This window comes from Epinephelus lanceolatus, chromosome 14 (assembly GCF_041903045.1).
Source record: "Epinephelus lanceolatus isolate andai-2023 chromosome 14, ASM4190304v1, whole genome shotgun sequence".
In the NCBI taxonomy this organism is placed as follows: Eukaryota; Metazoa; Chordata; class Actinopteri; order Perciformes; family Serranidae; genus Epinephelus; species Epinephelus lanceolatus.
In genome coordinates, this window is record NC_135747.1 from 37803854 (window position 1) to 37831192 (window position 27339).

At 42.0% G+C, this 27339-nt stretch overlaps 3 protein-coding genes across 5 annotated transcripts in view; all 3 read left to right on the top strand.

Moving 5' to 3' along the window:
• Nucleotides 1-17991, top strand: part of LOC144466757 (titin-like) — a 63953-nt gene extending 45962 nt beyond the window's left edge. The window contains exons 45-70 of the mRNA XM_078174173.1: nucleotides 73-351; nucleotides 439-726; nucleotides 846-1124; nucleotides 1225-1506; nucleotides 2828-3106; nucleotides 3464-3742; nucleotides 3858-4136; nucleotides 4233-4520; nucleotides 4619-4897; nucleotides 4986-5267; nucleotides 5391-5663; nucleotides 5755-6033; nucleotides 6129-6407; nucleotides 6510-6797; nucleotides 6886-7164; nucleotides 7397-7678; nucleotides 8186-8464; nucleotides 8547-8828; nucleotides 8909-9187; nucleotides 9277-9564; nucleotides 9688-9966; nucleotides 10055-10336; nucleotides 10492-10770; nucleotides 16765-17043; nucleotides 17545-17835; nucleotides 17960-17991. Of these exons, the coding sequence (XP_078030299.1) occupies nucleotides 73-351; nucleotides 439-726; nucleotides 846-1124; nucleotides 1225-1506; nucleotides 2828-3106; nucleotides 3464-3742; nucleotides 3858-4136; nucleotides 4233-4520; nucleotides 4619-4897; nucleotides 4986-5267; nucleotides 5391-5663; nucleotides 5755-6033; nucleotides 6129-6407; nucleotides 6510-6797; nucleotides 6886-7164; nucleotides 7397-7678; nucleotides 8186-8464; nucleotides 8547-8828; nucleotides 8909-9187; nucleotides 9277-9564; nucleotides 9688-9966; nucleotides 10055-10336; nucleotides 10492-10770; nucleotides 16765-17043; nucleotides 17545-17835; nucleotides 17960-17991 (7064 nt within the window). The remainder of the gene's footprint in view (nucleotides 1-72; nucleotides 352-438; nucleotides 727-845; nucleotides 1125-1224; nucleotides 1507-2827; nucleotides 3107-3463; nucleotides 3743-3857; nucleotides 4137-4232; nucleotides 4521-4618; nucleotides 4898-4985; nucleotides 5268-5390; nucleotides 5664-5754; nucleotides 6034-6128; nucleotides 6408-6509; nucleotides 6798-6885; nucleotides 7165-7396; nucleotides 7679-8185; nucleotides 8465-8546; nucleotides 8829-8908; nucleotides 9188-9276; nucleotides 9565-9687; nucleotides 9967-10054; nucleotides 10337-10491; nucleotides 10771-16764; nucleotides 17044-17544; nucleotides 17836-17959) is intronic.
• Nucleotides 11977-14095, top strand: LOC144466874 (leucine-rich repeats and immunoglobulin-like domains protein 1). The gene is made up of 4 exons (XM_078174671.1): nucleotides 11977-12252; nucleotides 12421-12699; nucleotides 13381-13659; nucleotides 13739-14095. The coding sequence occupies exons 1-4, from the start codon at nucleotides 12081-12083 to the stop codon at nucleotides 14089-14091; spliced, it is 1083 nt and encodes a 360-aa protein (XP_078030797.1). The 5' UTR covers nucleotides 11977-12080; the 3' UTR covers nucleotides 14092-14095.
• A 952-nt stretch (nucleotides 17992-18943) lies between the features above and the next one.
• Nucleotides 18944-27339, top strand: part of ttn.1 (titin, tandem duplicate 1) — a 135137-nt gene continuing 126741 nt past the window's right edge. For all 3 annotated transcript variants that reach the window (XM_078174667.1, XM_078174668.1, XM_078174669.1), the window contains exons 1-13: nucleotides 18944-19233; nucleotides 19951-20067; nucleotides 20727-21009; nucleotides 21177-21360; nucleotides 21569-21649; nucleotides 22068-22335; nucleotides 22439-22456; nucleotides 22680-22889; nucleotides 25300-25377; nucleotides 25468-25494; nucleotides 25616-25669; nucleotides 25760-25804; nucleotides 27057-27116. In XM_078174667.1, the coding sequence (XP_078030793.1) occupies nucleotides 19062-19233; nucleotides 19951-20067; nucleotides 20727-21009; nucleotides 21177-21360; nucleotides 21569-21649; nucleotides 22068-22335; nucleotides 22439-22456; nucleotides 22680-22889; nucleotides 25300-25377; nucleotides 25468-25494; nucleotides 25616-25669; nucleotides 25760-25804; nucleotides 27057-27116 (1597 nt within the window). In that variant the 5' untranslated portion in view covers nucleotides 18944-19061. The remainder of the gene's footprint in view (nucleotides 19234-19950; nucleotides 20068-20726; nucleotides 21010-21176; nucleotides 21361-21568; nucleotides 21650-22067; nucleotides 22336-22438; nucleotides 22457-22679; nucleotides 22890-25299; nucleotides 25378-25467; nucleotides 25495-25615; nucleotides 25670-25759; nucleotides 25805-27056; nucleotides 27117-27339) is intronic.

A 27339-nucleotide genomic window follows, 5' to 3' on the forward strand; every position in this document is an offset into this window, starting at 1 on the left:
TTTTATTTATTCAAAATTTTTCAAAGTTTAGACGTAGATGATTTTAACTCTAAAGCTCATGTTGTATTTTAGAACCTGCTAGGATCATAGACAAAGCAGCATCCATCAGTGTGACTGCAGGAGAATCAGCCACGTTGGAATGCACGATTTCTGGAAGCCCAGAGCTCAAAGTGAAGTGGTTCAAAGATGGGAAGGAGATGATCAGTGGCCGTAAATATAAGATGACTGTGAAGGAGACCACTGCTATCTTAAAGATCCTTTCAGCAGATAAAGGAGACACCTCAGAGTACACAATGGAGGTGTCCAATAAAGTCGGAAAAGACCAGTGTACCTGCTCAGTCACTGTGATAGGTTAGTTTTAACCAAGAATTCCTCTTTAATGCCAACTTTAAGATTTGGCCCTTGGTCACGTATCTTGTGATATATTTCCTTACACAGATCGCGCAGTTCCACCATCCTTTACCAGATCTTTGAAGAAAGTGGACGGGAGTATTGGTAGTGATGTTACCTTGGAATGCAGAGTTGCCGGATCTCAGCCAATGGTTATTACTTGGTACAAAGACGATAAAGAAATCCACAGCGATGACAAACATAAAGTTGAATTCAGTGAATTTAAAGCCATTGTGACCATAACCAGCCTGGAACAAAGTGATGGTGGCGTTTATAAATGCCGGGCCTCGAATGATGCTGGAGTAAAAGAAACCAGTGGTACTTTGTCCATTAAAGGTCAGAAGAGTTGAATTACTTTACCTAGCTGAGATTGAATAAGAATTTGACATTACAAATAATCAGGAGCTATTGATAGGCTTTGAACATGTGTTCCTTTTCTTCCTAAATAACTCCAGAACCTCCAGTCTTCACGATGAAACCTGCATCCCAGGATGCTGCACCCGGATCAAATGTTGTGATAAAAGCAGTCTTTACAGGATCGGCTCCTCTGGTTGTTAAATGGTTCAGAGAGGAGAAAGAGATTTTCACTGGGGGAAAGTGTTTCATAAAGAAAGACTCCTCTTCAAGCTCTTTGGAGCTTCACTCAGTGAAATCCAGTGACTCTGCTAAATACACATGCCAAGTATCCAATGATGCTGGGAAGGTGGACTGCACTGCAGCCCTCTTTGTGAAAGGTGCTGTTTCATTCTTTCTTTTAAACACATGATTCACTCAACTGCTATTTTCTTTACTTAACCTCTTGTTTTTACTGTAATTGTTACTGTCAATTTACAGAGGCCCCAACATTTACAATGAAGCTTGAGCCCTCACAGCTGCTGAAATCTGGACTACCTCTGAAGTTGTCCTGCAAAGTGCAGGGCACTCCTGTTATTACCATCAGATGGTTTAAGAATGGCTCAGAAATCGTTCCAGACCACAGACACACAATGTCCTTTGACAGCTCAATAGCAACCCTGGATGTAGAGAACTGCTCTGTAGAGGACAGTGGAGATTATGTCTGTATGGCGTCCAGTGAAGCCGGCAAAGACCAGTGCAGCAGCACAGTAACAGTGAAAGGTTGGTTCAGTCTTTAGTCGTCCCCTACAGAGAGTTTACCCAGTTATTATTAGATAAACTTTAGACTGTTGACATGAAGTCTGGTCCACATTCTTCTTTAACGTGTTCAGTGCTGCCAACATTGACAGAAAACCTTAGCGCCATGAAGAGGTTATATTTCTGTCCACCACTGCAAAGACCTGAGGTTTGACTCATTGTTGTAGTTGCAGTAGTTTGCCGAGCAAAGATCTCTGAACAACCCCTGTTTGCATCAGTTGGAACATACCTTACATTGATCCACGATACTTTTCCTGGATTACAAGTTGCAAGGATATTTATCAATCATATCTCAGCTTCCACTAATTACTTTGAAATCTATTTGTTCTACACCAAATCGATCATTTTCAGCAGTGAAATGATAATTTCACAAATGTTTTCAGTCCCAGAGGCTGATCATCAGTCAGAATATACAGTTCTTAAGTTCTTCAAGAACCGAGCTGTATTTCGGTTGCAGCATTGACTTAGGAGACCAATAATAGCCCCCCTTTCACCAGATAAGATCTGGTTCTTGAACCAGTTCTGTTCAGGACTCTTGGAACCTTGATGCTATCTCGTGAACCAGCCTGTGTTTCCCACAGTATCAGTCAGAACCATTGTAATCACGGATGTTTCATCAACGGAGGGCATTGCACAACAGAAGTAAACAGTAGTAGCAAGATGGCAGATCAGAGTAATAACCTTTCAACTTTTATAACCAATATTGGTTTTTATATATTAATGAGACCACTGTACGCTCTGTTTTCCCGATGATTTTTTCCTTAGCGTCTTTATTGTTACCCTTTTCATCCTCTTTCCAAGAATATGACACGCCCACTTATATTGTCACTGTTCGGACCTTAGGTCAAGGAGAACTTGTTATTTAGCTGAGAACCAACTTTTCTGGTTCTGAACCAACTTATTTTTGGTGGAAATGTGCCGTCCATCCATTTTCAACCACTTATCCGAGGCTGGGTCTCAGGGGTAGAAGGCTGAGCAAAGTACCCCAGATGTCCCTCCCCCTAGTGACCCTTTCCAGCTCCTCCTGGAGGATCCTGAGGCATTCCTAGGGCGGACAAGTATATAATCCCTCCACTGTGCTCTGGGTCTGCCCTGGGGCCTCTGAAAGGTTCAAAATTAGGTTTGGGAACCAGAACAGATTCAGTTCCATCAGTGGAAAAGGGTCATGAGAGTGGGGTGTTTGTCATGTGGAAGCCCTGAACAGCTAAATGAACTCTGTGGACCGGACTTACTCTAAAGCCCTCTACTGCCTTTAAATATAACCCTTACTGTCTTTGTTTTATAGAGCCTCCAGTGTTTGTGAGGCCTTTTGAATCAGCTGAGCTTGTAAAGGGGGGCGACATTTTCCTGGAAGGAACCATTTCAGGTTCCCCTCCATATGAAATAAGTTGCTTCATCAATGAAAAGCTGATCAGAAATGACAAAAGGCATAAGATCAGTGTTGAAAACGACATCGTCACTCTTCAGATTTCAAACTGTGAGCCTGGAGACGCTGGCACGTACCAGTGCACTGTTGCAAACGCTGTCGGGGAGACATCTTGTTCTTGCCTGGTTTCAATGAAAGGTTAGTCAAAGGACAAAATCTGCCGTCCAAGGTTATCTTTCTACATGTTGCCCGTTTGGCTATGAATTCCGTTTTTATACAAATTTCAAAAATTATTTTTGGCATTTTGGATAAACTCTGGAAGTAAACATTGACAGAAATTTAACTCGGGCATCATGACTTTTTTCTTTATAATGTATTTTAGTGTGAAATAGTCAGTGTAATTTGTGAAGAGATAAGGTTGCAGCTCATGTTTTTCTTACTTATGCAGCCCAGTTCAAGGTTCAATCAGACATAAAGATTCGCAGTGTGGATCATCTGTGTTTGTGTAAATCCTCTTGCATCTTCCAGTCTGATTTTATGGTCTTCTCTCACTAGAACCACCATCATTTATTGAGAAACTAGAGGATATGTCCTGCACTGTGGGCTCTGAGATCTCTATGAAGTGTATGTTGTCTGGAGCACTTCCCATGACTGTCTACTGGATAAAGGATGATCATGAGCTCACAGAAGACGAGCATATTAAGATGTCCTTTGACAACAAAAGTGCCGAGTTGAATTTGAGAAATGCTCAGTCATCCCATGGCGGGAAATATATCTGTAAGGCACAGAACAAAGCTGGGACTCAGAGATGTGCCGCTGTACTCATAGTAACAGGTTTGTAGGACATTTGTCTTTTGTCTTCACTGCTGCTGCTTTTATGTCAAGCTTGATGTTTTTTCTGTTTCATTGTAAGTGCATAATTGTGTCATGGATCATTTTGTTATCCCAGAGCCAGCAAGTATTTCAGATCATGCAAAGTCCATCAGTGTAACGCAGGGTGACCCAGCCAGACTTGAATGCAGATTCTCAGGCACCAAACCGCTCAAGTCCAGATGGATGAAGGCAGGAAAGGAGCTGACCTCAGGACGGAGATACAAAATAAAAAGCACAAACACCAGCTCTGTGCTCACGATAGTTAAAACAGAGCAAAGTGATAGCGGTGAATACACCTTTGAGGTTTCAAACAAAGCTGGGTGTGGTTCTTGTGAGGCAGCTGTTACTGTCTTAGGTCAGTTTATCCTAAAGTTTTATATCCTTTATGACAAAATGTGACTGTTGTATTCATACAACCAACTGAACACTGTTTGCACTTTGTATGTAATAGATCAGATTATTAAACCATCTTTTACAAGAAAACTGAAGCAGACGGAAGGCATCAAAGGATCGTTCGCTCATCTGGAGTGTCTTGTATCCGGCTCCCTGCCAATGATTATACAGTGGTACAAAGATGAGAAAGAGATCCAGACTGATGAGAAACACAAAAGCACATTCTTTGAGAATGTTGCTTTCCTGGAAATCAGTCGTCTTGACAGTAAAGACAGTGGCAGCTATACCTGCATGGCTAAAAACAAGGCGGGATCCACCCAGTGCTCTGGAATGTTGATTGTTAAAGGTCAGAACTCATCCTCAGCACTTTCTTGGAGTTTAAGGGATAATCATATTGTATATGTGGGTGTTATAATAGAAGTGTTTGGTTTTGTCCACCAACAGAACCACCATGCATCCTTGAAAAGCCTGAATCCATGAATGTTTTGCCCGGGTCAAAGGTTAAGTTTAATGTTCGTGTCTCTGGCACGCCGCCACTGATCACCAAATGGTTTAAAAACAAGAAAGAGATTTTATCCACTGCCGACTGTAATGTGATCAAAGACAACACCTCAAGCTCACTGGAACTCTTCTTTGCCAAAACCTCAGATTCTGGAGAGTATGTCTGTGAAATACAGAATGATGTTGGCTCCACGTCGTGCCAGACGACACTCTTTGTCAAAGGTTAATACTGGTCTCTCACGTTTTTCAGTTTTCTTTACCTTGTAGTGATCACCATACTTAAATTCTGTGTGTATGTTTTTTTTTTCAGAACCCCCGTTTTTCATTGAAAAACCTGAAGGTGTATCATTAGTAAGAGTGGGAGATAGTAAGGTGTTTGAGTGCACAGTTGCTGGTACTCCAGAGATCTCTGTGCGTTGGTTCAGAGACGGAGCTGAGATTCACCAAAGTTTCAAACACAAGATGTTGTTTTTGAACTCTGTCGCCACCTTAGAGATTTGTCAAGTTAGTGAAAATGACAGTGGAAAATACATCTGCGAAGCCTGCAACGAAGCAGGCACAGAGAGTTGCACTGTTGAGATCGAAGTGAAAGGTTGGTTTTCCTTTACATGTTCACATCTTATCTGCATTTGAGTTGAAGTCGAGGCTGAGCTTTATATCTCATAACTAATACATATCAAAGGTTGCTCTAGCTTGGTTTTCTTTGATATTTCAGAGCCACCTTTGTTTGCTGAAGAGCTGATGTCTGTTGAAGTTGTTAAAGGTTCCACTGCAGCATTTGCTTGCAAAGTCGTAGGAACTGCCCCATTTAAGGTCACATGGTTCAAAGATAACAAGCCAATCAAATCCAGCCAAAAGTACATCGTTGATAGCGAAAATGTGAGTTTGAAGATCCAGGACTGTAAAGTGGAAGATGTTGGTAGTTATCAGTGCGTCATAGCCAATGAGGCTGGAAGTTGTACTGGCTTTGCAGCTCTGTCGTTGAAAGGTTGGTTTTACTGATGATCACACTGACATACATTAGACATACAGCAATGCTCACTTAATGGTTTTACAATGACATCTTTTCTTTGTATTAGTCCCTCCAACATTTGTCAAGAAGATAGAAAATGTCTCCACTCTTTTGGGAGACGTTGCTGTCTTTCGCTGCACAGTGGAAGGGTCTCTACCTCTCTCTGTACAATGGCAAAAAGACGAGAACTGGATCCCAGAGGATCCAAAGATTGAGAAAACGTACAAGAACAAAGAGGCTACTCTCAGGATTCCTGCCTGTGAAGCGACTCATGGCGGGAAATACACCTGCCAGGTCGTAAATGAGGCCGGGCAGGACAAATGCTTTGCCACCCTTGTAGTGCAAGGTACCTCCACTTCATGTTTGATTCTTCTGCACAACAACATAGGTAGCCTGAATGGTAATAACAAGTGCACTCACCTCTTTTTCTCGGTGTTGTAGAACCACCTACGATCCAAGAGAAACCAGAAGTAGTCAAAGTGACTTGTGGAGATCCGGTTAGTCTTGAGTGCAGGGTAGCTGGAACTCCTCAGATCAGGGTAAAATGGACTAAAGATGGCAAAGAGCTCCAGTCGAGCAGAAAACATCGTCTATGCTACCAGAACAACGTCAGCACTCTTAACATACAGTCCTCTCAGCTGGCTGACGGGGGAGAGTACCTGTTTGAAGCCACAAACTCTGTGGGGACTTGCAGCTGTAAAATCACATTGGTTATTTTAGGTTTGTAAAAAACTCTTCAACTCTTGACATAACTAATATTTTCAGTTATAGCATTGTGTGTTTTTTCTTTGACTAATCATCTTTTACTGTTACTCTTAACAGAGGAAGTAATTCCTCCGACGTTCATTAGGAAGTTAACAAACATTCAAGCAATCATGGGTTCAGTGGTTACCATGGAGTGCAAAGTGGCCGGTTCTCTTCCAGTATCGGTCGAATGGAGCAAAGGAAAAGAAAAGATCACCAAGAGCTCCAAATATGAACTTCTGCATGATGAAAATACTGTTTCACTGCAGTTCAAACTGAGTGAGAGTTATGATACAGGAGAATATTCCTGTAAAGTTACCAACACAGCAGGCAGCTGTATGTGCAGTGGAGTTCTCACAGCTAAAGGTTAGCATTCAAAGTTTGACTTTATAAAAATGTTCAACTCAAAGTCTGTTAGTCATGCATAGTAATCATTTTTCTGTTTGGGTTTTAGTGCCACCAAGATTCGTAGCTGAGCCTGTGTCTCAGGCTGTTATTCCAAAGTCTACTGTACTCTTCAGAAGCGTCTTTGAAGGAACATCTCCATTTATAGTGAAATGGTTCAAGGATGACAACGAACTCATCACAGGACCATCATGTTCGATTAGACGAGAGGAATATTCTTCCTCTGTAGAGCTCTGCTCAGTCGGGACTTTGCAAAGTGGAATTTATTCTTGCCAAGTTAGCAACGAAGCAGGCACGGTGAAAAGTGCAGCAGAGTTGTTGGTGAAAGGTTGGACTATTTTCTTTTTTGTCCATTACCATTACCTCTTGATTAACTCCATCTTTTTTCTGCATTCTCACAGCTCCTGTTCATTTCCTCCACCTGACCACCTTACCATTTCTTCTCTTACCAGGAATATCTGTGTTGTCTTAAGAGTCTGTTGCCATCCTCCATACCTCACACTGATTCGAGGCTAACTTTATTCTGATGATAGTAACTTGATCTTTTTTTGACTTTGCAGAGCCCCCTCAGTTTGTCCTGAAACTTCCTCCCACTACCTTTGTGAAGCAGTGTGAGGCACTCCGTCTTGAATGCAAGGCCACCAGCTCACACTCCCTGACTATGTGCTGGTACAAAAATGACCAAAAGCTAACGGACGGAGACAACTATAAGATCATGTTTGTTGACTCAACTGCGTACCTCCAGCTGCACACCACAAGGTTTGAGGATAACGGAGTCTACACCTGTGAGGCTCATAATGATGCTGGCAGTGTGAGCTGCAGCACCATTCTCACAGTTCAAGGTCAGCTATCGAACAGATATCTTTGCTAATCGTTTTGTGGATTTTACCCCCTCTGAACTTGTGTAGCATGAAAAAGAAGGAATGAAAATCTGTGATGATGCAGATTTTTAGAAGTGTTGAGTTAAACCCTTTAAGAGTGGTTTCTGTGTAAAAACTTCAGCATGGAGTCCAATGGTCTTCCTTCTGTTTCAGTAGAAAATCAGATTCTTGACATCCAGTGTGTCTGATAGCATGTGTCTGTGTGTTACCTCTTTTTTTAGAGACATGTTTCTCCCTGTTTTTGATGGAATGACTTGTTTACCCTTTACCTTATAGTTAACCCTTTGTTTTCCATATTAATTTCTTTGATTTCCATTCTCTTACTAATGATCTTTCTGTCACCGTCTGGATGGATTCCTCTAGCATGGACTGAACTTAAGCATGACCTTCAACAAGAATTTCTGTCCTATGGAACTGCCCGACCAAATTGCTTTCAGTTTGTTAATATATCTCTGATATATCTTCCAGAGGCCCCATCCTTTATTAAAACACCAAGTCCGATAGAGGGCATAAAAGGAAAAGATGCCAGTCTACACTGTGAGGTGTACGGCACTCCACCTTTCCAGGTGAACTGGTACAAAGACAAAAGGCCACTAAAGGAGAGCAGAAAGTGTAAGATGGTCAGTGAGGGCAGTTCTGCCACACTTCACATCATGAAAATGGACCAAGAAGATGCTGGTCTTTATGAGTGCAAAGTGTCTAACAATGTAGGAACTGAAAGCTGCCGCACTACCATTAGCCTAAAAGGTTAGTACAGACGCAATGGCCATTTCTTCAGAGCTTTGTGTGATTACCTCCACTCACTTTTGATTTTTCCATCACTACTCAGAACAACCAGCATTTGTCAAGAAACTGGTGGACCAGTCAGTTACCGCCGGTCAGCAGCTAACACTGACAGCTACAGTAAGAGGCTCCGAGCCTTTGACTGTGTCCTGGGTTCAGGACAAAGATCACATTCTCAGAGATGGTGACAACAGGAAGATCACATTTGAGAATAATGTGGTCACCCTTGTAGTGCCTAAAGCTGACTCAACTACAGCTGGTAAATACACCTGCCAGCTGAGGAATGACTCTGGAGTTGTGGAGTCTGTCTCCCAAGTGACTGTTCTAGGTTTGTAGAACTCCAGACTTTATGACATAACCACTAGTGTGAGGATTTGTTTAGCTTAATATCTTCTTCCTAATTTTTAGAACCTGCTGCTGTTGTGGATAGCCCCGAGTCCTTGAACGTCAAGTCAGGAGACAATACAGCTATTGAAGTCACAGTATCTGGAACACCAGATCTGAAAATTAAGTGGTTCAAGGATAACGAAGCAATCTCTTCTGGTGCCAAGTATCAGCTGTCCTTCACAAAGAAGGTTGCAACCCTGAAGATTCGGTCTGCTGAAAAAGCAGACGCTGGAGAATACAAACTACAGGTTACAAACCATGTTGGTACAGCCTCTTGCAAAACTAAGCTCTCTGTCTCAGGTTGGTGGCCTTTTCACAAACGTCTTAATCGTTTTTAATTAGAGGTTAGCTCAGAAATGCTTTATAACTTGTTGTTCTCTTAACAATAGATAAATTGATTCCACCGAGCTTCATAAGGAAGCTGAGAGACACCCACCTTGTTGTGGGTAAACCTGGTGAGATGGAGTGTAAGGTTGCTGGCTCTGCCCCTTTAACAACTTCCTGGTTCCACAACGGCCAGGAGATCCAGAGTGGGCCAAACTATGACATCAGCTGCACTGATAATAGCTGCAGACTGAGAGTCCCAACAGTCAAGATGTCCGATTCTGGCAAATACACATGTAAAGCTGTAAACGCTGCAGGAGCCAGTGAAACGAGTGCTTCCATGAATGTGACAGGTCAGTAGACGTGAATAGAGTTGAGAACAGAACATTTAAAGGATATTTTCCGTAGTGCCGGATCAGGCTCCTTAGAGAAAGTTAATGATTATCTTACAACACATCTTTTTTATTTGAACCCAGAACCTCCATCTTTTGTGGAAACACCTGAAGCGAAGGAAATAGTGCCTGGCCAAAACGTGTCTTTCTCAGCTAAAGTGAAAGGCAGTGCCCCCCTGAAGGTCAAATGGTTTAGGGGAGCAAAGGAAATGCAGCATGGAAGAGGCTGCGAGATCGCCCTGAAGAACGACGTCGCCACTTTGGTGCTTCACAGAGTGGACAGGTCCCATGCAGGAGAGTACACCTGCCAGATCATTAACGATGCAGGGAAGGAAAGCTGCCCAGTTAACCTGTTTGTGAAAGGTTTGTCAGCATGATATCTTTCTTTTGAATATGTGTGTTCTTCTTAAAGTGAATTTTAAGTAACTGATAATGGAATTACCTCTCTCAGAACCAGTCCACTTTGTGAAGAAGCTGAAGGACATTTCCTCTGAAAAGGGCAAACCTTTGAGGCTTGAAGTCACATTCGCTGGAACCCCCAGAATAAATGTGACGTGGAAGAAGGATGGTAAATTCATCTGGGCCTCATATCAGTACAATGTGATCACCACAGACAACTCCTGCATCCTGGAGGTTCTTTACTCCGACAGGATGGAGGCAGCCGGTAGATACTCTTGCGAAGTAGACAACGGAGTCGGAAGTGACAGATGTGAAGCACAAGTGTCACTTCTAGGTAAAATTATTAACATGCATGTTATTGTCTTCAGTTACATTTTTAATAATTCATGATCATTCAGGCATTCATTAATTCAGTCATCCATTTGTTCATACACAACTTCTGAAGTTATACTAAACCATCTTCATCATCATCATCATCTTTCATTTTAGAGCGACCATACTTTGTTGAAATGATGGAGCCAGTGGAGGTAATTCTGGGCGATCCACTTACCCTGAAATGCTGTATTGGGGGAACTCCTGACATCTCCGTAGCCTGGTTTAAAGGTGACGGAAAGCTGCGCAAGTCCAATACTTGCTTGATGGACTTCGTAAAGGGTGTTGCCACGTTGAAACTGACCAAAACAACCAAGTTCGATCAGGGCGAATATATCTGCAAGGCAGAGAACCGGATTGGTTCAGCCTCTGCCAGCTGTAATGTGGTGGTGAAAGGTGATGCTTGTTTCCTATACTTTATTCATAGAAAGAAACTTGATAAATCAGTTACATGTGTTAATGTATCTTCTCCCATAGAGTTTTCACACCTTACACCCTTCTTTTTTTTTGGTTTGATTATGCATTAAGAGTTCCTCATGTGAAATACGCAACTCTTAGAAGGGTTACTTATCTAGTTTTCTATCACTGATTTTGCTACAAGTTACATTTCATCCGTAGTAGCAGAATTTACATTGACATAGAGGCTAATGCATGGCAGCATAACAATGAGTGCTTTTCTAACATCAGCATTGCTTCTCTCAGAACCCGTGCGCTTTATCCAGAAGCTGGAGGACACCACTTTCATAGTAGGTCAGCCACTGAAACTCGTCTGCACGTACACCGGAACCCAGAGGGTCTACGTCACGTGGAAAAAGGATGGCAAGCTGATTTGGGCCTCTTATCAGTACACTGTTAGAACAACTGACTCAACCTGCATTCTGGACGTCCTCAACAGTGACAGGCCTGAGGCAGCTGGAACATACACTTGCGAAATTTCCAACGGAGCTGGAACCGACGTCTGCCATGCTTGTGTCAGGCTAGGTAAAGTCACAAACTCTTAACACACTATCTGCTTTCAATTCATCAACTAACTGCGTTAACAACAGAGGCCTTCTGCTGCTGCCTAGAGAAGCACAGCCATTTGAGATGGTCATCTGGTTAGTTAGTTTACACTAATAACTGCCTGGTAGTATAACATATTGTAGGCTTCATGCAACTAACCCACCACTTACTCCTCTCAGAACCGGCCCGCTTTGTGAAAAAGCTGGAGGACACTTATTTCAGACTCCGTGAACCTTTGAGCCTCACATGTACGTACAGTGGAAGCCAGAGAATCAACGTGACCTGGAAGAAGGACGGCAAATTCATCTGGGCATCATATAAGTACAATGTCAAGACCACCAAAGACACCTGCACCTTGGAAGTCCTCAACAGTGACAGAGAAGAGGCCGTTGGAAAATACACATGTGAAATTTCAAATGCTGAAGGAACCGATATCTGCCACGCTAATGTCAAACTAGGTAAACCGCATGAGCACCTCACCTCTTCACGGGGATTTTCATCTGCACGTCCATAAGATAGTATTTAACCAGCTTGTTTAAAAGGCCAAGTTCCACTGCTTATATTCTCTAACACCACCATTGCTGATTGATTTCTTAGAACCAGTGAGCTTTGTGAGAAAACTGACAAACACCTACTACAAAATTGGCCATCCTTTGACATTGGAGTGCACATTCACTGGCAGCCAGAGGATTTATGTTAGCTGGATGAAGGATGGCAAGCTAATCTGGGCGTCGTACCAATACAACGTTAAAACTACCAACTTCTCCAGCACCCTGGAAGTCCTCAACAGTGACCGCCGGGAAGCTGCCGGGAAATACTCATGCGAGATTTCCAATTCAGAGGGCACAGATATCTGCCATGCTATGGTTAAGATAGGTAAAGCCACTAACACATGCAACTATTCTGTTGGTCACAGTTAATTTCAAAATCTCAAAAATCATAAATTCTTGCAAGTGCCCTGTAAACTAGTTCTTTCAGATAAACATGCATCTGCTTGCTGTAACATATAAAACATGGAACTAACATCATTGTTGCCTCCTGTAGAACCTGTGCGCTTCATTTACGAGCTGAAAGACACCACTTTCAGACTCGGCCAGCCCCTGTCGCTGTACTGCGCATACAGTGCCAGCCCCAGGGTCTATGTGAGCTGGAGAAAGGATGGCAAACCAATCTGGGCCTCCTACAAGTACAACGTCAAGACCACAGATAACGCCTGTGTCTTGGAGGTCCTCAACAGTGACCGGCTAGAAGCAGCAGGGAGATACTCCTGTGAAATTTCTAACTCTGAGAACACCGCAATCTGCTATGCACAGGTCACACTAGGTAAACATGAAACGTGACGGCTCATTGTTTTTGGTTTTTATTTTTTCAAAGAAAAACGTTAATGTATCTGTACCGTCCTGCAGCCCTGCGTCGTCATATGAGGACATCACTTTTTTTGTTTATCGCATCTTATACTTGATTCTGCGTAACGTAGACCTGTTGTCCTCATTCATGGACACGTTTTTGTGCCATCTAGTGGTAGTAAGAGCAAAATACACTAAGCCATGTAAAAACAAGATGGCAGCCATCTCTGCCAAGTCAGTCTGCAGAAGACCCTGACACCAAAGACAAAGCTTACTTTTTTAAACATACAAAGTCCTACTACTAAAAATGCCTACATAACAAAAGCTAGGGGGTCGTCTGATATATGGCTTTAAAGTAGTCTGTGGGTATTGAATACTGTAAAATGAAAAACTAATACATTGGTCTTATATACAATTAACATTAACGAATTTAGTGAAAACTGTGAGAAAAACATCTGTGACATAAAACAAAAAATTACTTCCACTTTTTTTACAAATTACATGCAGTCAATTTTAAAGAACAGGAACATTAAAATCTGTTAAAGAGGTTAAAATCTGAAAACAATGAGCCGTTTATGTAGTTTATTGATCAGAATTTCAGGTTACTTGCTAACTTGCTTGACAGGCGGCTAACAGCTAACATCCTTGCCTCTCCTAGAACCTGTGCGCTTTGTAAGAAAGCTGGAGGACATGACCTTTAGGGTTGGCCAGCCTCTGAAGCTCCAGGTCACCTACACGGGCAGCCAGCTCATATACGTGAGCTGGACAAAAGATGGCAAACCCATCTGGGCTTCCTACAAGTACAACGTCAAGAAAACTGACAACTCCTGTGTCTTGGAGATTCTCAACAGTGACAGAGAGGAGGCTGCTGGGAGATATTCCTGTGAAATATCCAATGCCAGTAGCTCCGCTATCTGCCACGCTCATGTCACATTAGGTAACTGCCCTCTAACATACTCACTGCTTTGCTAGCACGTCAGGCTCCACAACATGACTAACGCTGTTGCTTCTCTCAGAACCGGTGCGCTTTGTGAAAAAGCTCGAGGACACGTCATACTGTCTGGACGATCCACTGAGTCTGACATGCACGTACACCGGCAGTCAGCAAGTGCACGTGACCTGGAAGAAGGACGGCAAGCCGATCTCTGCTTCGAACAAATACCACTTCAAGACCACCGATTCCTTGTGTGCTCTGGAAGTCCTAAACAGACAAGATGCAGCTGGGCTCTATTGTTGTCAAGTTTCTAACGCAGGAGGTTCTGCCATCTGTGATGCCTATGTCATTAATAAAACCACTAAGAAAGGTATAACCTCCATGACACACCTGCCCAATCCCCATTCTCCCACTTGGCCCTATGTCTTGTTTTAGAGTGCCCTCGACAGAGTAGTCGCCTTTCAGAACGGAACCATAGGGGTAAGGTTCGAAATATTAACCAAGCAAATAGGACGCCAGTTGTTATGTCATCATGCTGATAATGGCAAATTATCAACCATTAGTGGTTACCTAAATCTAATGGATAAGGGTTAAAACAGCCATAAGTAATTGGTAAGTGGTTGAATTAGCATTAGTTAGCTAAAAGTAATTGATAATGGTTGAAATAATTAGCTAAAATTAATAAATAATAGTTGAAATAGTTAGGTACAAGAAACTTATAAAAAGTTGAAACTGCATTAGTTACTTAAAAGTAATAGATAATAGTTGCAATAGTTAGCTAAAAGTAATTGATAATGGTTGAAATAGTATTTGTTAGCTAGCATTAATGAAATGATTGAAACAGTTAGCTAAAATTAGCTGATACGTGGTTGAAGGAGCATTAGTCACTTAAAAGTAATGGATGATGGTTGAAACAGTTAGCTGCTAGTATTTGATAATCGGTTGAATCGGTTGTTGAAACAGTTAGCTAAGAGTAACTGATAAGTGATTGAAATTGCATTAGTCAGCTAAAAGTAATGAACAAATGTTGAAATAGTTGGCTAAGAGTTGCAGATAAGCAGTTGAATTAGCATTACAAAGCTAAAAGTGACAGGGCAGTTAACACATAACAACGCTTGTCATAACAATCAAATTAAATATTCCTTTGCCTCCACATTATATCCCAACAGATTTCAACATTTTGCAGTATTAATTGCAAAGATAAAGCTAAATTTATAGGCTTCTTTCCACAACAGTAGCAGCCATGTTGCTTGTTTACATTTAGCCTGCCTCACTTCGCAAAGCATTCTGGGAGTTTTCTTCTACCACTCCATTTGGAGTCTACATCTCCTGTAGGGCTGAATGATTACTACCCCTTGATCCCACTAAAGAAACGGCACACCCTACACAGTGGCACTCAAAACAGAGTGGTAGGGTCAAGTGGGAGAACTGGGATTGGGCCACTCTCACATCTCAGCCGCTAACGCTAAAAGTAACACATTTAATAATACATAACTATAGAAAGCAGGAGCTCATCTTACTCTCCGACTAGCTTCTGCTCCGCTGGTCTTTGGAGGTGTCTTCCATCCATCATCCATAGATTTAATAAAACATCGTCATGTTTCCAGACATAGGAATGGAAGAAACACTCTGATACCCCTTTTCTACCAAACTACCTCTGGTTCTTGAACCAGTTAAGGATTCTTGGGACCTTTGTGCTTTCGAGTGCACCAGCCCGCGTTTCCACCAGGTTTATGCTGAATCATTATAATGGAGGATGTTTCATCAGAGGAGGGTGTTGCACAGTGCACAACGGAAGTTAAAAGTTGTGGCAAGATGGCAGGTCACACTGATTACCTCAGTGCTCTTATCCTGTTACTACAGATATTTGTTTTTCTCCAAAAAACAAGCGTGGACCAACTAATGATGATAAGAAGACGTAGAAAACTCCATCCTCTCTTTCCAACCTCTCGAATTTGACTGCCCACTAATGTCGTCATGGTTCGCACTTCAGGTCAAGGAAAACCTGCTATGTTTTTGTTCCAGCTGTGACCAACTTTAAGGCTCTGAACCTTTTCATTTGTCTGTGGAAATGCTTCGAACGATTCCAAATTAGGTGCAGGAACCAGAGCAGAACTTTTCCCATGTTGGTGGAAAAGGGGTACGAGTTACAGGTTGTACGCCTAAGGCCAGTGGAACAGGAGCTGCTCTGGAGTGCAGTGAGACTCTGTATACTCCACCTCACATAATAAAATGAAGCCTAAATGAATTCCATCAGTGAATTAGAATGAAGGACTCATGTTTGCTTCTGCTTGCTCACCATCACCTTTGCATCTAACAACCCTCACTGCTTCTCACAGAGCCTGCTCGCTTCATCAGAAAGCTGGAAAACATGACGTTCAGGGTCGGCACACCGCTGACACTTAGAGTCGCGTTCACTGGAAGCCAGAGAATGTATGTGAGCTGGAAGAAAGATGGGAGACCAATCTGGGCCTCTTACAAGTACAATGTCAAGACCACAGACTGCAGCTGCGTGCTGGACGTCCTCAACAGTGACCGTGAAGAAGCTCGGGGGAGATACACTTGCGAAATTTCCAACGCTGAAGGCTCTGATATCTGCCATGCTCATATCAAGCTAGGTAACACTAACCAGCAACACGGTGCTTGTAGTACTGTAGTATCACCACACCAAAACAGAATCTGCGCAACTGTTTTCAGCAGTGATCCAAAATGAAAACCTGCAGAGTTCTGCGGGCGCAGATTCTGTATGGGTCTGGTCATCACTCATCATGCATGAAATGAATCATTCTTAGAGGAGGGGTTGCAGTGGTATGAGATTTTCACGGCACAATAACTGTCTCAGAAAATACCGCAGTTTCATGGTATCAAAAAAGTTAAAATCAATATATTGCTGCAACCCTTTGCAGAAGTTACAGTCAATACCACTCACATAGCCTGTAACCTTTCCTACCTTCACGTACAGGTAAACCTCCCTTTATTCACATAGCCTCTCTTTCTTCCCATGACAACATCTACGGATTCTGGATATCGCGCCGTCACATAGTTTTTCGTCCCCCGCATGTAAATATCAGTGGTTTCTGTGACTGATTTCAACATTGCTTCTCTCAGAACCTGTGCGATTTGTCAAGAAACTGGAGGATGTCTCCCATGAGCTGGGTAAACCTCTGAGGCTGGAGTGCACTTACACCGGCAGCCAGAGGGTCTACGTCACATGGAAGAAAGACGATCAGCAGATCTGGGCTTCTTACGAGTACAACGTCAAAACCACCAATTCCTCCTGTGTCCTGGAGGTCCTCAACAGTGACAGAGCCACTGCGGCGGGAAAATACACTTGCGAAATTTCCAATGCTGAAGGAACTGACGTCTGTCATGCTCATGTTAAACTAGGTAACACAGTAACAAACACATCTCCTCATGTGGTCACAGTTACTAACACTAACCTTCGGTCTAGTTATCGTTTCCTGTGGTCCTGTGCTTGTTGGTAACAAGAAGGAATTTGGTAACATCCAAACAGTCCTGGGTCTCGTTGTTGGTGTGTTCATGGTTGGCTGGTCTCCTGTTTGTTAGATTTGGGAAAACAAAAGATTTTATAATGTGTTACAGCTCCTTGAGAGCATGTTCTCCATGTTGATATGGTTGGGTCTGATTAATATTTGCTTGCTGGACAAAGGGATTTGTAGAGAGGTGGAAGTATTAGTTAACAGGGTGGACACTCTGTATTTGTTTGCTTGTATGTTGCAGGTTGTTTCCATGTTGTCTTCCATGTTGTCACTCTGTGTTTTCCCTGATGAAAGGCCCGGTGGCCCCGTCAATGATCCTTTGAATATCAAACCATTTCCAAATGTCACTACATGCTCTGATTTTCTTTCCTTTCTCCCTCACCAACAGAGCACAAAGTCCCTCCAACCTTCACCAAGAAGCCCTCTGAGTCCATGATGGACTCTGCGGGTAAGACAGTGAAGATGGAAGCTCGGGTGTCTGGCTCTCAGCCACTGAGCGTCACCTGGTACAAGGGCAACAGTGAAATCTACAGCTCTGGCAAATATGATGTCAGCTTTAAGAACAACATGGCCGTGCTGTCTGTCAGAGATTGTACCAGCTCTGATGGTGGTGAATACACCTGCACAGCTTCCAATGAAGCTGGCAAAACTTCATGTCACGTTTCTCTCAACATCTCAGGTATGAGTGTGTCAGTTCATCTTCATTATTTGAAGCTTTGTGTTTCGTTTTGTGTTCCTTTGAAAGATAAATTATCTTTCCACTGGGCTCTCAGATCCATGTTGCCTGGTCTGTCTTGGTGCAGTTGTTCCAACAGAAATAAAACTGGGTCTCTGAACAATTAAAAACATCAGGAACAGAAATACAAGCAACACATGCTGCATATTTAGTCAGCCAATCAAAATACATACAGCAAATGAATATGTTTTTATTATTCAGAAGTGCCCGATCAAATTCAGCCTCACTTCCTGCAAAGTAACTTATTGATTACTTGTGGGGCTACTTGGCATAGTACTTTGTCTGGCATGCTAACTGGTAGGCGAACTTGCGTTTCCTAGGATACTAAAGAAAAGACCCACCCTACTCTCTCTGATTGGCTTGTACTTGTTGCCTTTGTTGGTTGGATTGGTTAGGTTTTGGCAACAGGAATAGGATTGGTCAGCGTTAACATAAGAATGTCATGTCAGCAAGTTAGCTATGGTTTAGGAAGATGCCTAGCTTGGTTAAATGAATAAATATTTGATTTAATAAGAGGCAGCAGCAAACAGAAAAATCTTCAACCTTGATTTTAAAAAAGTGAGAGTTGCAGCAGAGAGAAATCTGGGAGATTGCTCCAGATATGTGGAGTATAAAAACTACAAAAAACATAAAAACGCTGCTTCTCCATGCTTCGTCTCGACTCTGGGGACACAAAGCAGACCTGTCCCAGAAGATTTTAAGAGCTCACATTTCACTCTTACAAATGCTGGTGTGACTAAACCCTTAGAGACTTTCACTGGCAGCCATTTTGGCCTTTAAGTTTCCCCCAAAGATGGCCATGGAGTTTGGAACAGTTGGAGTTTTTTAATCAGAATTAGAACCTTCAGATTAACTGGTGGCTGAACAGAAACAAACACTTGTGGATGGACAGTCAGGTGTGTAGTTTGGTCCATCTCAGGCTAAGGTAAGTTAATGACTTTATTAGCCTGGTTTCCCTCTAAAGGTTTCTGCTACAGTCTAGAGACAAGGCTCCAGTGTCCTACATAAAACAAGTGTCTGTAGTTGTCCTGCTTTTTCTCCTAACCTCAGCTGAAACTGGCCAGGCTCCAAAGTTCGACGTCCCTCTGGAGCCAGTGACAGTGAGCGAGGGCGAGAAGCTGAGCCTCAAATGCCATGTCACTGGCCCTACTCCACTGACCATTCAGTGGATGAAGGACAGGAGGGAGCTGAAGTCCAGTGCAAACATCAGAATCACGTTTGTTGGTGGGACAGCCTCTCTGGAGGTCAGTGCGGCCTCAAAGAGCGATGCAGGAGATTACCTCTGCAAGGCCAGCAACCCTAACGGCAGTGACTTCTGCAAGTCCAAGGTCACTGTGAGAGGTAACGTCTTCTTACGTCAGCCTGTCCTCATCATCTTTTTATTTTCACTTCTATTTCACACCGTAAAGGACATGAATACTTCACTGCTACAGCTCTCGACCAGTGTTCCCAGCTCATTTCTTTGATCATTTGGGCAACTTTTTGCACAGTAGAAGCTGTTTTATTCCAATGAATCGGCTCTTCTGTTCCTCTAATTGTTTTTAAGATTGACAGGGAACAGAGTTTGACACGTAATGACTGATATGAACAGAAAGACCAAAAGCTAATTCTCTTTATTACAACTGGGGAGAAACTGTTTTCACAGTTGTGATATAAATAGGGCTGGGCCATATGGACAAAAAGAAAAATCACCGTATTTTTGATCAAATACCTCAACATCAGTAGTGTGACGAGTGGGTAAAGGCATGAAATAGAACATCTAGAACAGTCTACTAACTACAAAAATAACATCACTTTACTGTAGTGCAGTCTTTGAAACCAGGGAAGGACAACACTTACCATATAACCATATCGAAAATCACCATATTCAGATAATATCAATATACTGCCCAGCTCTGTAGGCGAAAGCCTCCTAAAAGTTTGATGGGTAAAAGTGTCATAAAGGTTCAAACAAGTGAAGCTGTTTTTATAACATCTTAACATCTCAGGCTCCGTTTGGACTTCTTGGTGACCGTCAAACATGACAACATCGCACTTACCTCCATGACTTCTTTTCAGATAAAGGAGCTAAGCCTGCCCCTGCCGAGCCCGCCGCCCCAGCTGCAGCTGCTCCGGTCAAAAGGCTCGACAACCTGTTCTTCATCGAGGAACCCAAAAACGTTTCTGTAACAGAGAGTAAGTACACATCTGGACCTGAGGCTGTTTGTTCAGAGAGCTCAGAGGATGAACTTGAACAGCATTACCAGTCTCTAGACATTGTTTCTCTTTAAGTATGGAGGGCTGAGCTCACAGGTTCGTGACAATTGACAGGAGTCATGACGCTGTCAGGGAAATGCCACAAACTTCAGCCCAATCACCAACGAAAAATCTGACATTTCTGCAAACCATGAATACATTACATTATTTGTCACATCACAAGACATCACCGCATTCCAGCCAGGATTGTACTACCAAAAACTAAAACTTGTTTTCGTGCCTAAACATAACCACAGGTTAACCACACGTAAAGTTTCAATGTATCTGCTGCATGATGATGTACAAATGTAATGTGTTCTTGGTTTGTAGAAAAGAACAATGCCAACATTTATTTGCATTTTTCCATATAGATGTTGACATTGCAGTCCATGTTATGCGTGTTTTAGTCTGTGTAATAAACTGTGTAATATACATGTTTAATGATGGGTACTGCAAACTGAGTACTGGGTGTGTTATAGGACACATTCATAAAAAAAACACCAGTTAGACCAGTTAGAGGAACCAATAATTACTCCAATCCCGCAGATCTCTGCAGATTCCATGTGGAGCTCCATGTTTGCTTGTGTTTTTCTTTGCAGAGGGCACTGCAACCTTCATCGCCAAGATTGGAGGTGACCCGATCCCCAGCGTGAAGTGGATGAAGGGCAAATGGAGGCAGATGACCCCTGGTGGTCGTATCTCCATCGAGCATAAGGGTCAAGACGCCAAGATGGAGATCAGAGAGGTGACCAAGTCCGACTCCGGTGTCTACAGGTGCGTCGCCAGCAACAAACACGGAGAGATCGAGTGCAGCGCTGAGATCGAGGTCACCAAGAAGGAGGAAGTGGAAGGATTCGGAGACATGAGGACACGGCTGAAGAAGTAAGAAAGACGTGTTGCTTGATTTCAGTATTTAGTCCTTGAGTGAAACAGGACAGAGGACGTCCACATTGATTGATTTTTGTCAAAGACTTTCAAAACAAGATCATCTCTGCTTACTGGTTGATAAGAAGACACCGTCTCTGATTTAGTGTTTTTATATTTGTCAGGACTCCCTCCAAGCAGAAGAGTCCCAAGAGACCTGAAGACATTGATATTGTGGAGCTGCTCAGAGGTCACGACCCCAAAGACTACGAAAGGATCCTGCGGGAGCACAACATCCATGACTACCGCGCCATCCTGCAGGCTGTCGAGTTCCTGAAGAAGGAGAAGGAGATGGAGACTGGAAAAGTGGTGAGAGAAAATGACAGAATGGGTAGATTGTCTAAAAGTCCATCTTCAGATGAAAGTTGTCCTTTAAAGACACAGTTACTCAAAAGATCTGATCAGACTTCATTGATCCCCTTCTAACAGCAGCACAGAAACAAACTGCAAGGTAAGAAAACAGAAGTAAAGAGGATGGATGTGGTTGACTTTGTTAACGTTGTTTGTCCCGCTGCAGGAGTTGGAGCGTGGCGGCCGGGTGGACGAGGAGGACATGGCCCGACTCATCCAGCAGCTGGAGGGACGCGTCGGCACAGAGGTACCTGGAAACAAGAGCAGTCGTTTTTACTCCTCTGTAGGTGAAATCAGTCCCACAGTTAAAGGACTGAATACTACACAGATGTATTTAGACACACGTGAAACCATTAATCAGCCTCTGCTGTGAAGGTTTTCCATAAAGTTTGAAGCCAACACAGATCCCAATTCTACACACCCAGGGCAAAAAAGTGACATTAGCTATTCACACTGTGGTGTAACGTCACTGTGTCACTTTAACTCCTGGAAACAAGTTAAAAAAAACATCAAATTACATGAACATGTGTTGTGCATCATACACATTTCTCTGGATATCTGTGGAAACTAGAATTTAAAATAAAGATTAAAATAGACTTTAGGAGCCTGTAAAGATGCACCCATCAGAGTTCGCAATGTAGTTAAACCAGGCTTTGAATCCTTAGCCCGTCTCTGTGATGGAGGACATCACTGACCAGACGACAAATGAGAACCAGAACGTCACCTTCGAGTGCCAGATCCGCATCAACTACCCGGAGATCACCGTCAACTGGTACAAAGGCACGCAGAAACTGGACAGCAGCGACAAGTACGAAATCAGCAGCGTGGGCGACCACCATTATCTGAGAGTCAAGAACTGCCAGCTCAAAGATCAGGGCAACTACCGCGTGGTGTGTGGTCCTCACATCTCCAACGCCAAGCTCACCGTCACAGGTAAGACTGAGACTATGAGTGTATGAACTTGCTGTTGTAAGTCACAGACACCCGTCTGTACGTCTGTAACGTGTCCTTATGTCCCACTTTATTTCATTATCAGGCGCTGGTGTCAGTCCAGGTAAGCAGTACAACTCCACACTAACAACAACACACTGACCTCTTTGAACCTGCTGCTTTCTTTGTGCTTTTGTTCTATGTTTCTTTCAAATGGAGTCAAAACTACAAAGACGCCGAACAGGAGTCTGAACACATCAACAATAACATCCGATCAATGAAATCATCAATGTTGTAAACTAACATGAATCTAGAATCAGAAGTTAACTTTGGTTGTCTGGTTTTAGCTGAACAAATTCAGTTCACTAAATGCATCAGAAGCATCGAGGTCAATGAACGCCACTGCGCCACCTTCGAGTGCGAGGTGTCCTTTGACAACGCCACCGTCACGTGGTACAAAGACTCGTGGGAGCTCAGAGAGAGCCCAAAATATAACTTCAGGAACGACGGTCGACGCCACTTTATGACCATCCGCAACGTTACGGCAGAGGACGAAGGTTTGTTCAACTCTGAGGAGACGCTTCTGACTGATCCAGTCTTTTAAATCTGTCGTCTTTCAGCATTTCAGAGGTTCAACTTGTAGAAAATGATTTTAAGGCTGCACAATGCTAAGAATTTAAAAAATACAGTATATATTTTATTGGATCCTGCAGTTTTAGCATTTAGCTGTTGAGGGTTGAGATTAAACTAGTAACATGAGGAATTAGAAACAGTAACACAACAAACAGTGTGTAGTTGATGCTTTTCAGCCAACAAAAACATTTAGTATATAATTTAAGAATACATTTCATAATGTGCAAACCATAGACTGTATTAAATAACTGATGTAGCTTCCATGACGTCACCCATTTGTTTGTGAACTCGAGTTTGGTATTTCGACCATCACCATTTTGTTTTTTTGGAGCTAGAAGTGAACGTATGTTGATGCTAACATTAGCTGCTAGCTTTGTTAGCAAGGTGCATTTACAGCTGAAGTTAACTATGATAATGCAGATTTTTGCCAGCAAACATTGGGCTGAAAAGCACTAAAACAAAAAGTGCTTACGAGGAAAAACTGACTCTTAAGAGGGTCTTTTATTTCAACCAAACACTGAACCAGACTTTTTTAAACAAACACAATGTTATATTTAACTGTCATGAGCTGAAAACACACTGAAATAGGGACGGCCAGGGGCAGAAATCCCGGGGGGGACAGGGGGGACATGACTCCCCCTTCAGTAAAGCTGTACCCCCTAGAATCATTTGAGACACAATTAATAATTTTTGAACAATGCAGTAGTATTTATTGAAAGCACAATGTAAGCGGTGATCATTATAATCACGCAATAATGTGCTATTTAAATCTTAAAAGATTGAGTCCCCCCCCTCCCATTCCTAGTAGTGGTATATCCCACACTCTTTCCAATGGGCGGGGCTGCTTGACAGCAGCAGCAGCGTGTGGCTGGAACCGCTGCCCGCATCGCAGGATAAGATGTTCACTCACACAGACACAGTTTAACTTACACAAGTTACAACACATCCCATTTACTGTTGTAACAAGCCCCAGGCCCAGGCTGATAATATAAACTGTCTGCAACATTTCTCCTGCATTGTTCAAAAACCTACTCAATTACCAGTGCTGCTAAGATAAAAGCTAATGATTAAGCTCAGAGTTTAGTGATAGAGAGGACAGGAGAGAAAGAAGAGGGAGAGGACAGGACAAGAGCAGTCAGTGGCAGAGCAATGGGTACCTGTCTGTAGGCTCTCCACCTGTCAGTGAGACAAACATGAGAGACGTGCAGTCTAACTGACGAGGAGCGGTCATTACGCGCGACTATTACGCACGGTTGTGGCAGAGCGGCTCGTAGGCAATGGGTATCTGTCTGTAGGCTCTCCACCTGTCAGTGAGACAAACATGAAAGACGTGCAGACGAGGAGCGCTCATTATGTGCGACTATTACGCACGGTTGTGAGGTGCGCAGCGGCAGATCTCACAGCACACTATTTATAAACCACTTTACCAGTTTAATTGCAGGAAATGTTTAGTTGTTAAGCCATTTCTCATAAGTATAGACATTCACTCTGCCTGTTGGAGAGACAGAGAGAAGATTAAAGCGTCAAATTGCGGTAAAAGATGTTGTATAAAAGACTGGCTACAACTTTTTTTCCTTGTCCCCCCCCTGGAATTATTCTCTAAAATTTTACTGTTTATTGTCCCCCCCCAACTATGAAATGGGATTTTCGCCCCTGGGGACGGCTACGTTTATACAGGTTTATTTCTGCTGTAAACATAGACCGCATAAAATAATGGACGTAGCCGCTTTGAAGCCTTTAGTTCGGTATTTTGGCCGATGCCATCTTGGTTTGTTGGAGCCAGAAGTGACTGTACTTGGACAAAAGGGTGTAGCTAATACTAACGCTAGCTGCTAGTTTGGTTAGCACAGTGCATTTACAGCTAAAGTTAACTGTGATAATGCTAATGCTAACTTGTTCTAGTAGGAAAAAAACAGGCTTAAAACTATTAAAACACTTAACATGTGACTCCTTGGAGGGTCTTTTAGTTCAACCACACATGGAACAAGACGTTTTTACACGACCAAAATGTTACAATTAACTTTCATGAACTGAAAACACACTGAAATAGTGACAGCTAGTGGCCATTAGGGGAACTGCAGATTTTTGCACTCCAGTTGGCTTCATTTTTCAGGTGCAACTTTGCAAAACAGCAATAAAATATAAAAGAAATGACCTTGTTGGTCTGTTTGATATTCTTCTTTAAGTGTGCAGCCTTAAATGATAAAATGTATCGTTAAAATAAGGAATTCATTTCAGTTGAAGTCCTCTGTCAGAGTATAAACTGCTCCACAACAGAAATAACGAAAATAAAAATTATTACGAGCATTAATGGTAACTGTGTCCATCCGTCAGGCGTTTACTCTGTGATCGCTCGTCTGGAGCCGATGGGAGAAGCTCGAAGCACCGCTGAGCTTTACCTGTCGGGCAAAGGTCTGTACGATTTATATCTCAGATTAAAGAAAGTTCCTGAAGTTCCACTCAGGTGGTTCTAATAACATCTCGTACCTTGTCCCCTCACAGAGATTGGGTTAGGAAGGGTTCCTCAGGGTGAGTACTTTAAAAACAAGGGCTGAACACGGCTTCAGACTAAAATTTTACTGTCACAACAAACGTTTTAAAAAAAATATTTATTAACGTGAATTAATTATTATTTGTGGTAAACCATCAGACGTTCCCGACTCATCCGTTCATGTCCCAGAAGCTGCTTCGATGTTTGTCCAAGGTGAGTCTGGGACTCTTCGTACAGACCAAACTTTAACCCTTTAACCTTACTCTGCTCGTTTCATTCATCAATGTCTTTTTCTACCTAAAGATTCTTCTGAATTTTATCACTATGAAGAGCGAACAGAAGTGAAAGGTACAACAGATATTAATCATGAAATCAGTACTAACTCTCATCACTTCCAACCTCAGTGATTCTTACTGTGCGTTAAGGAATGTGATTCTGCATTTCAACATGCAGAAAACCTCCATCTTAAAACCGTCTTCTTCTTCTTCTTCTTCTTCTTCATCATCATCATCCTGATCATCCTCATCCTGAATAACCATGTGATCACCTTGAACTCAGTTAATATGAATTCATCCCTCGTAACAACTCAAATACCTCCTCAACATGTGAAGCAATAACTCTCCAAACGACTGAGTTTAACATTAATCTGAAATTGACGAGATTAAGATCATAATGCAAAAAAACTAAAGATAAAAATTTCTTAGATTTAACATTGAATTATAGTATGAATTCTGACTTTAATGTCAAAGATTTATAAATCATATTTATAGATTAAAAGATGTGATTTAGAATCTGATCTCAAAATCAGATGAGCCTCACATAATTCCCTGACTTTGATATTTTAAGATTAAAGAGATTTATCTCAGAATTCCTATGTAAAAATCTATATTTTTTAAATCATTTTTTAAAATTCAAGACTGATTTGTAAATTATTTTTTCTGAGATTAATGTCTGAATCCTGGCCTTTAAAGTTAAAAGTCAAAATTCTGATCCTGAAAAAAATATGTTAAAAAGGTTTAAGTTTAAAGTCTGAATTCTGACTTTAACATAAAAAGTACAATTTACACAATTCCCAGAAAATGGTTGAAAAAGTTTGAGATTAAAGATTTGATTTAAAAATCTAATTTCAAAATCAGAATTAGTCAGAATTTAGCATCACATAGTTAATTTCAGAATTCCTGTGTAAAAGCCTATTTTTTAATTCAAGACAGAATTCTAAATGTATTTTCTGTTAAACTCCAATCTGAGATTAATGTCTGAAGTTTGAATCCTGACTTTTATGTCAGAGGTTTCAGACCTCAGTTTCATCATTTACAAGATTTTAATCCTAAATTTCCTGATAAAAGTCTAAAATCAAACTTTAAAATCAAATATTTGACATTAAAGTCAGAATTCTGATACTGAAAAAAAAATGTTGAGAAAATCTTAAGATTAAAGTCTGACTTTTTTTCTGAGATGTAGAAAAGTGAGATTGAGGAGTTTTATTTCAGTCTTTTCAGATTAATGTCAGAACTCAGATGATGTTTTTTATAATCTTCTTCTGAACGAAGCTGAAGGTCTTTGAGCCAAGATCTCTCTAACAATTGATTGTCCTTTAAAGCTTTCAAAAGTGTCACCGTTGAAGAAGAGACGGTTTCTGTTCGGTACTCGTCCGTCACAGGTATCAGCCTTATTCTCTTTTGTTATATAACTCATTACCATCAAAACCATCCTCACGCCGTTTGTCTGTTTGTCTGTTTGTCCTTCACATGTCTGTCTGCGTCGTTCATCAGTCTGTCTCAGTGTTTCTTCATCAATCATACATTTGATGTGAATTTTCTTCATTACCTCCTTCAGTAACTTTGGTTAAATAGAGAATAGTGAAAGTCTTTACATGTCAGGAT

Bases quoted from the DNA above. Each gene is read 5' to 3' on its own strand.
- LOC144466874 (XM_078174671.1), top strand. From the start codon at position 12,081: ATGAAGGATGGCAAGCTAATCTGGGCGTCGTACCAATACAACGTTAAA. The intron at 12,253-12,420 runs GTAAAGCCACTA...TGCCTCCTGTAG, and splicing joins CCATGCTATGGTTAAGATAG to AACCTGTGCGCTTCATTTAC. The intron at 13,660-13,738 runs GTAACTGCCCTC...TGCTTCTCTCAG, and splicing joins CCACGCTCATGTCACATTAG to AACCGGTGCGCTTTGTGAAA.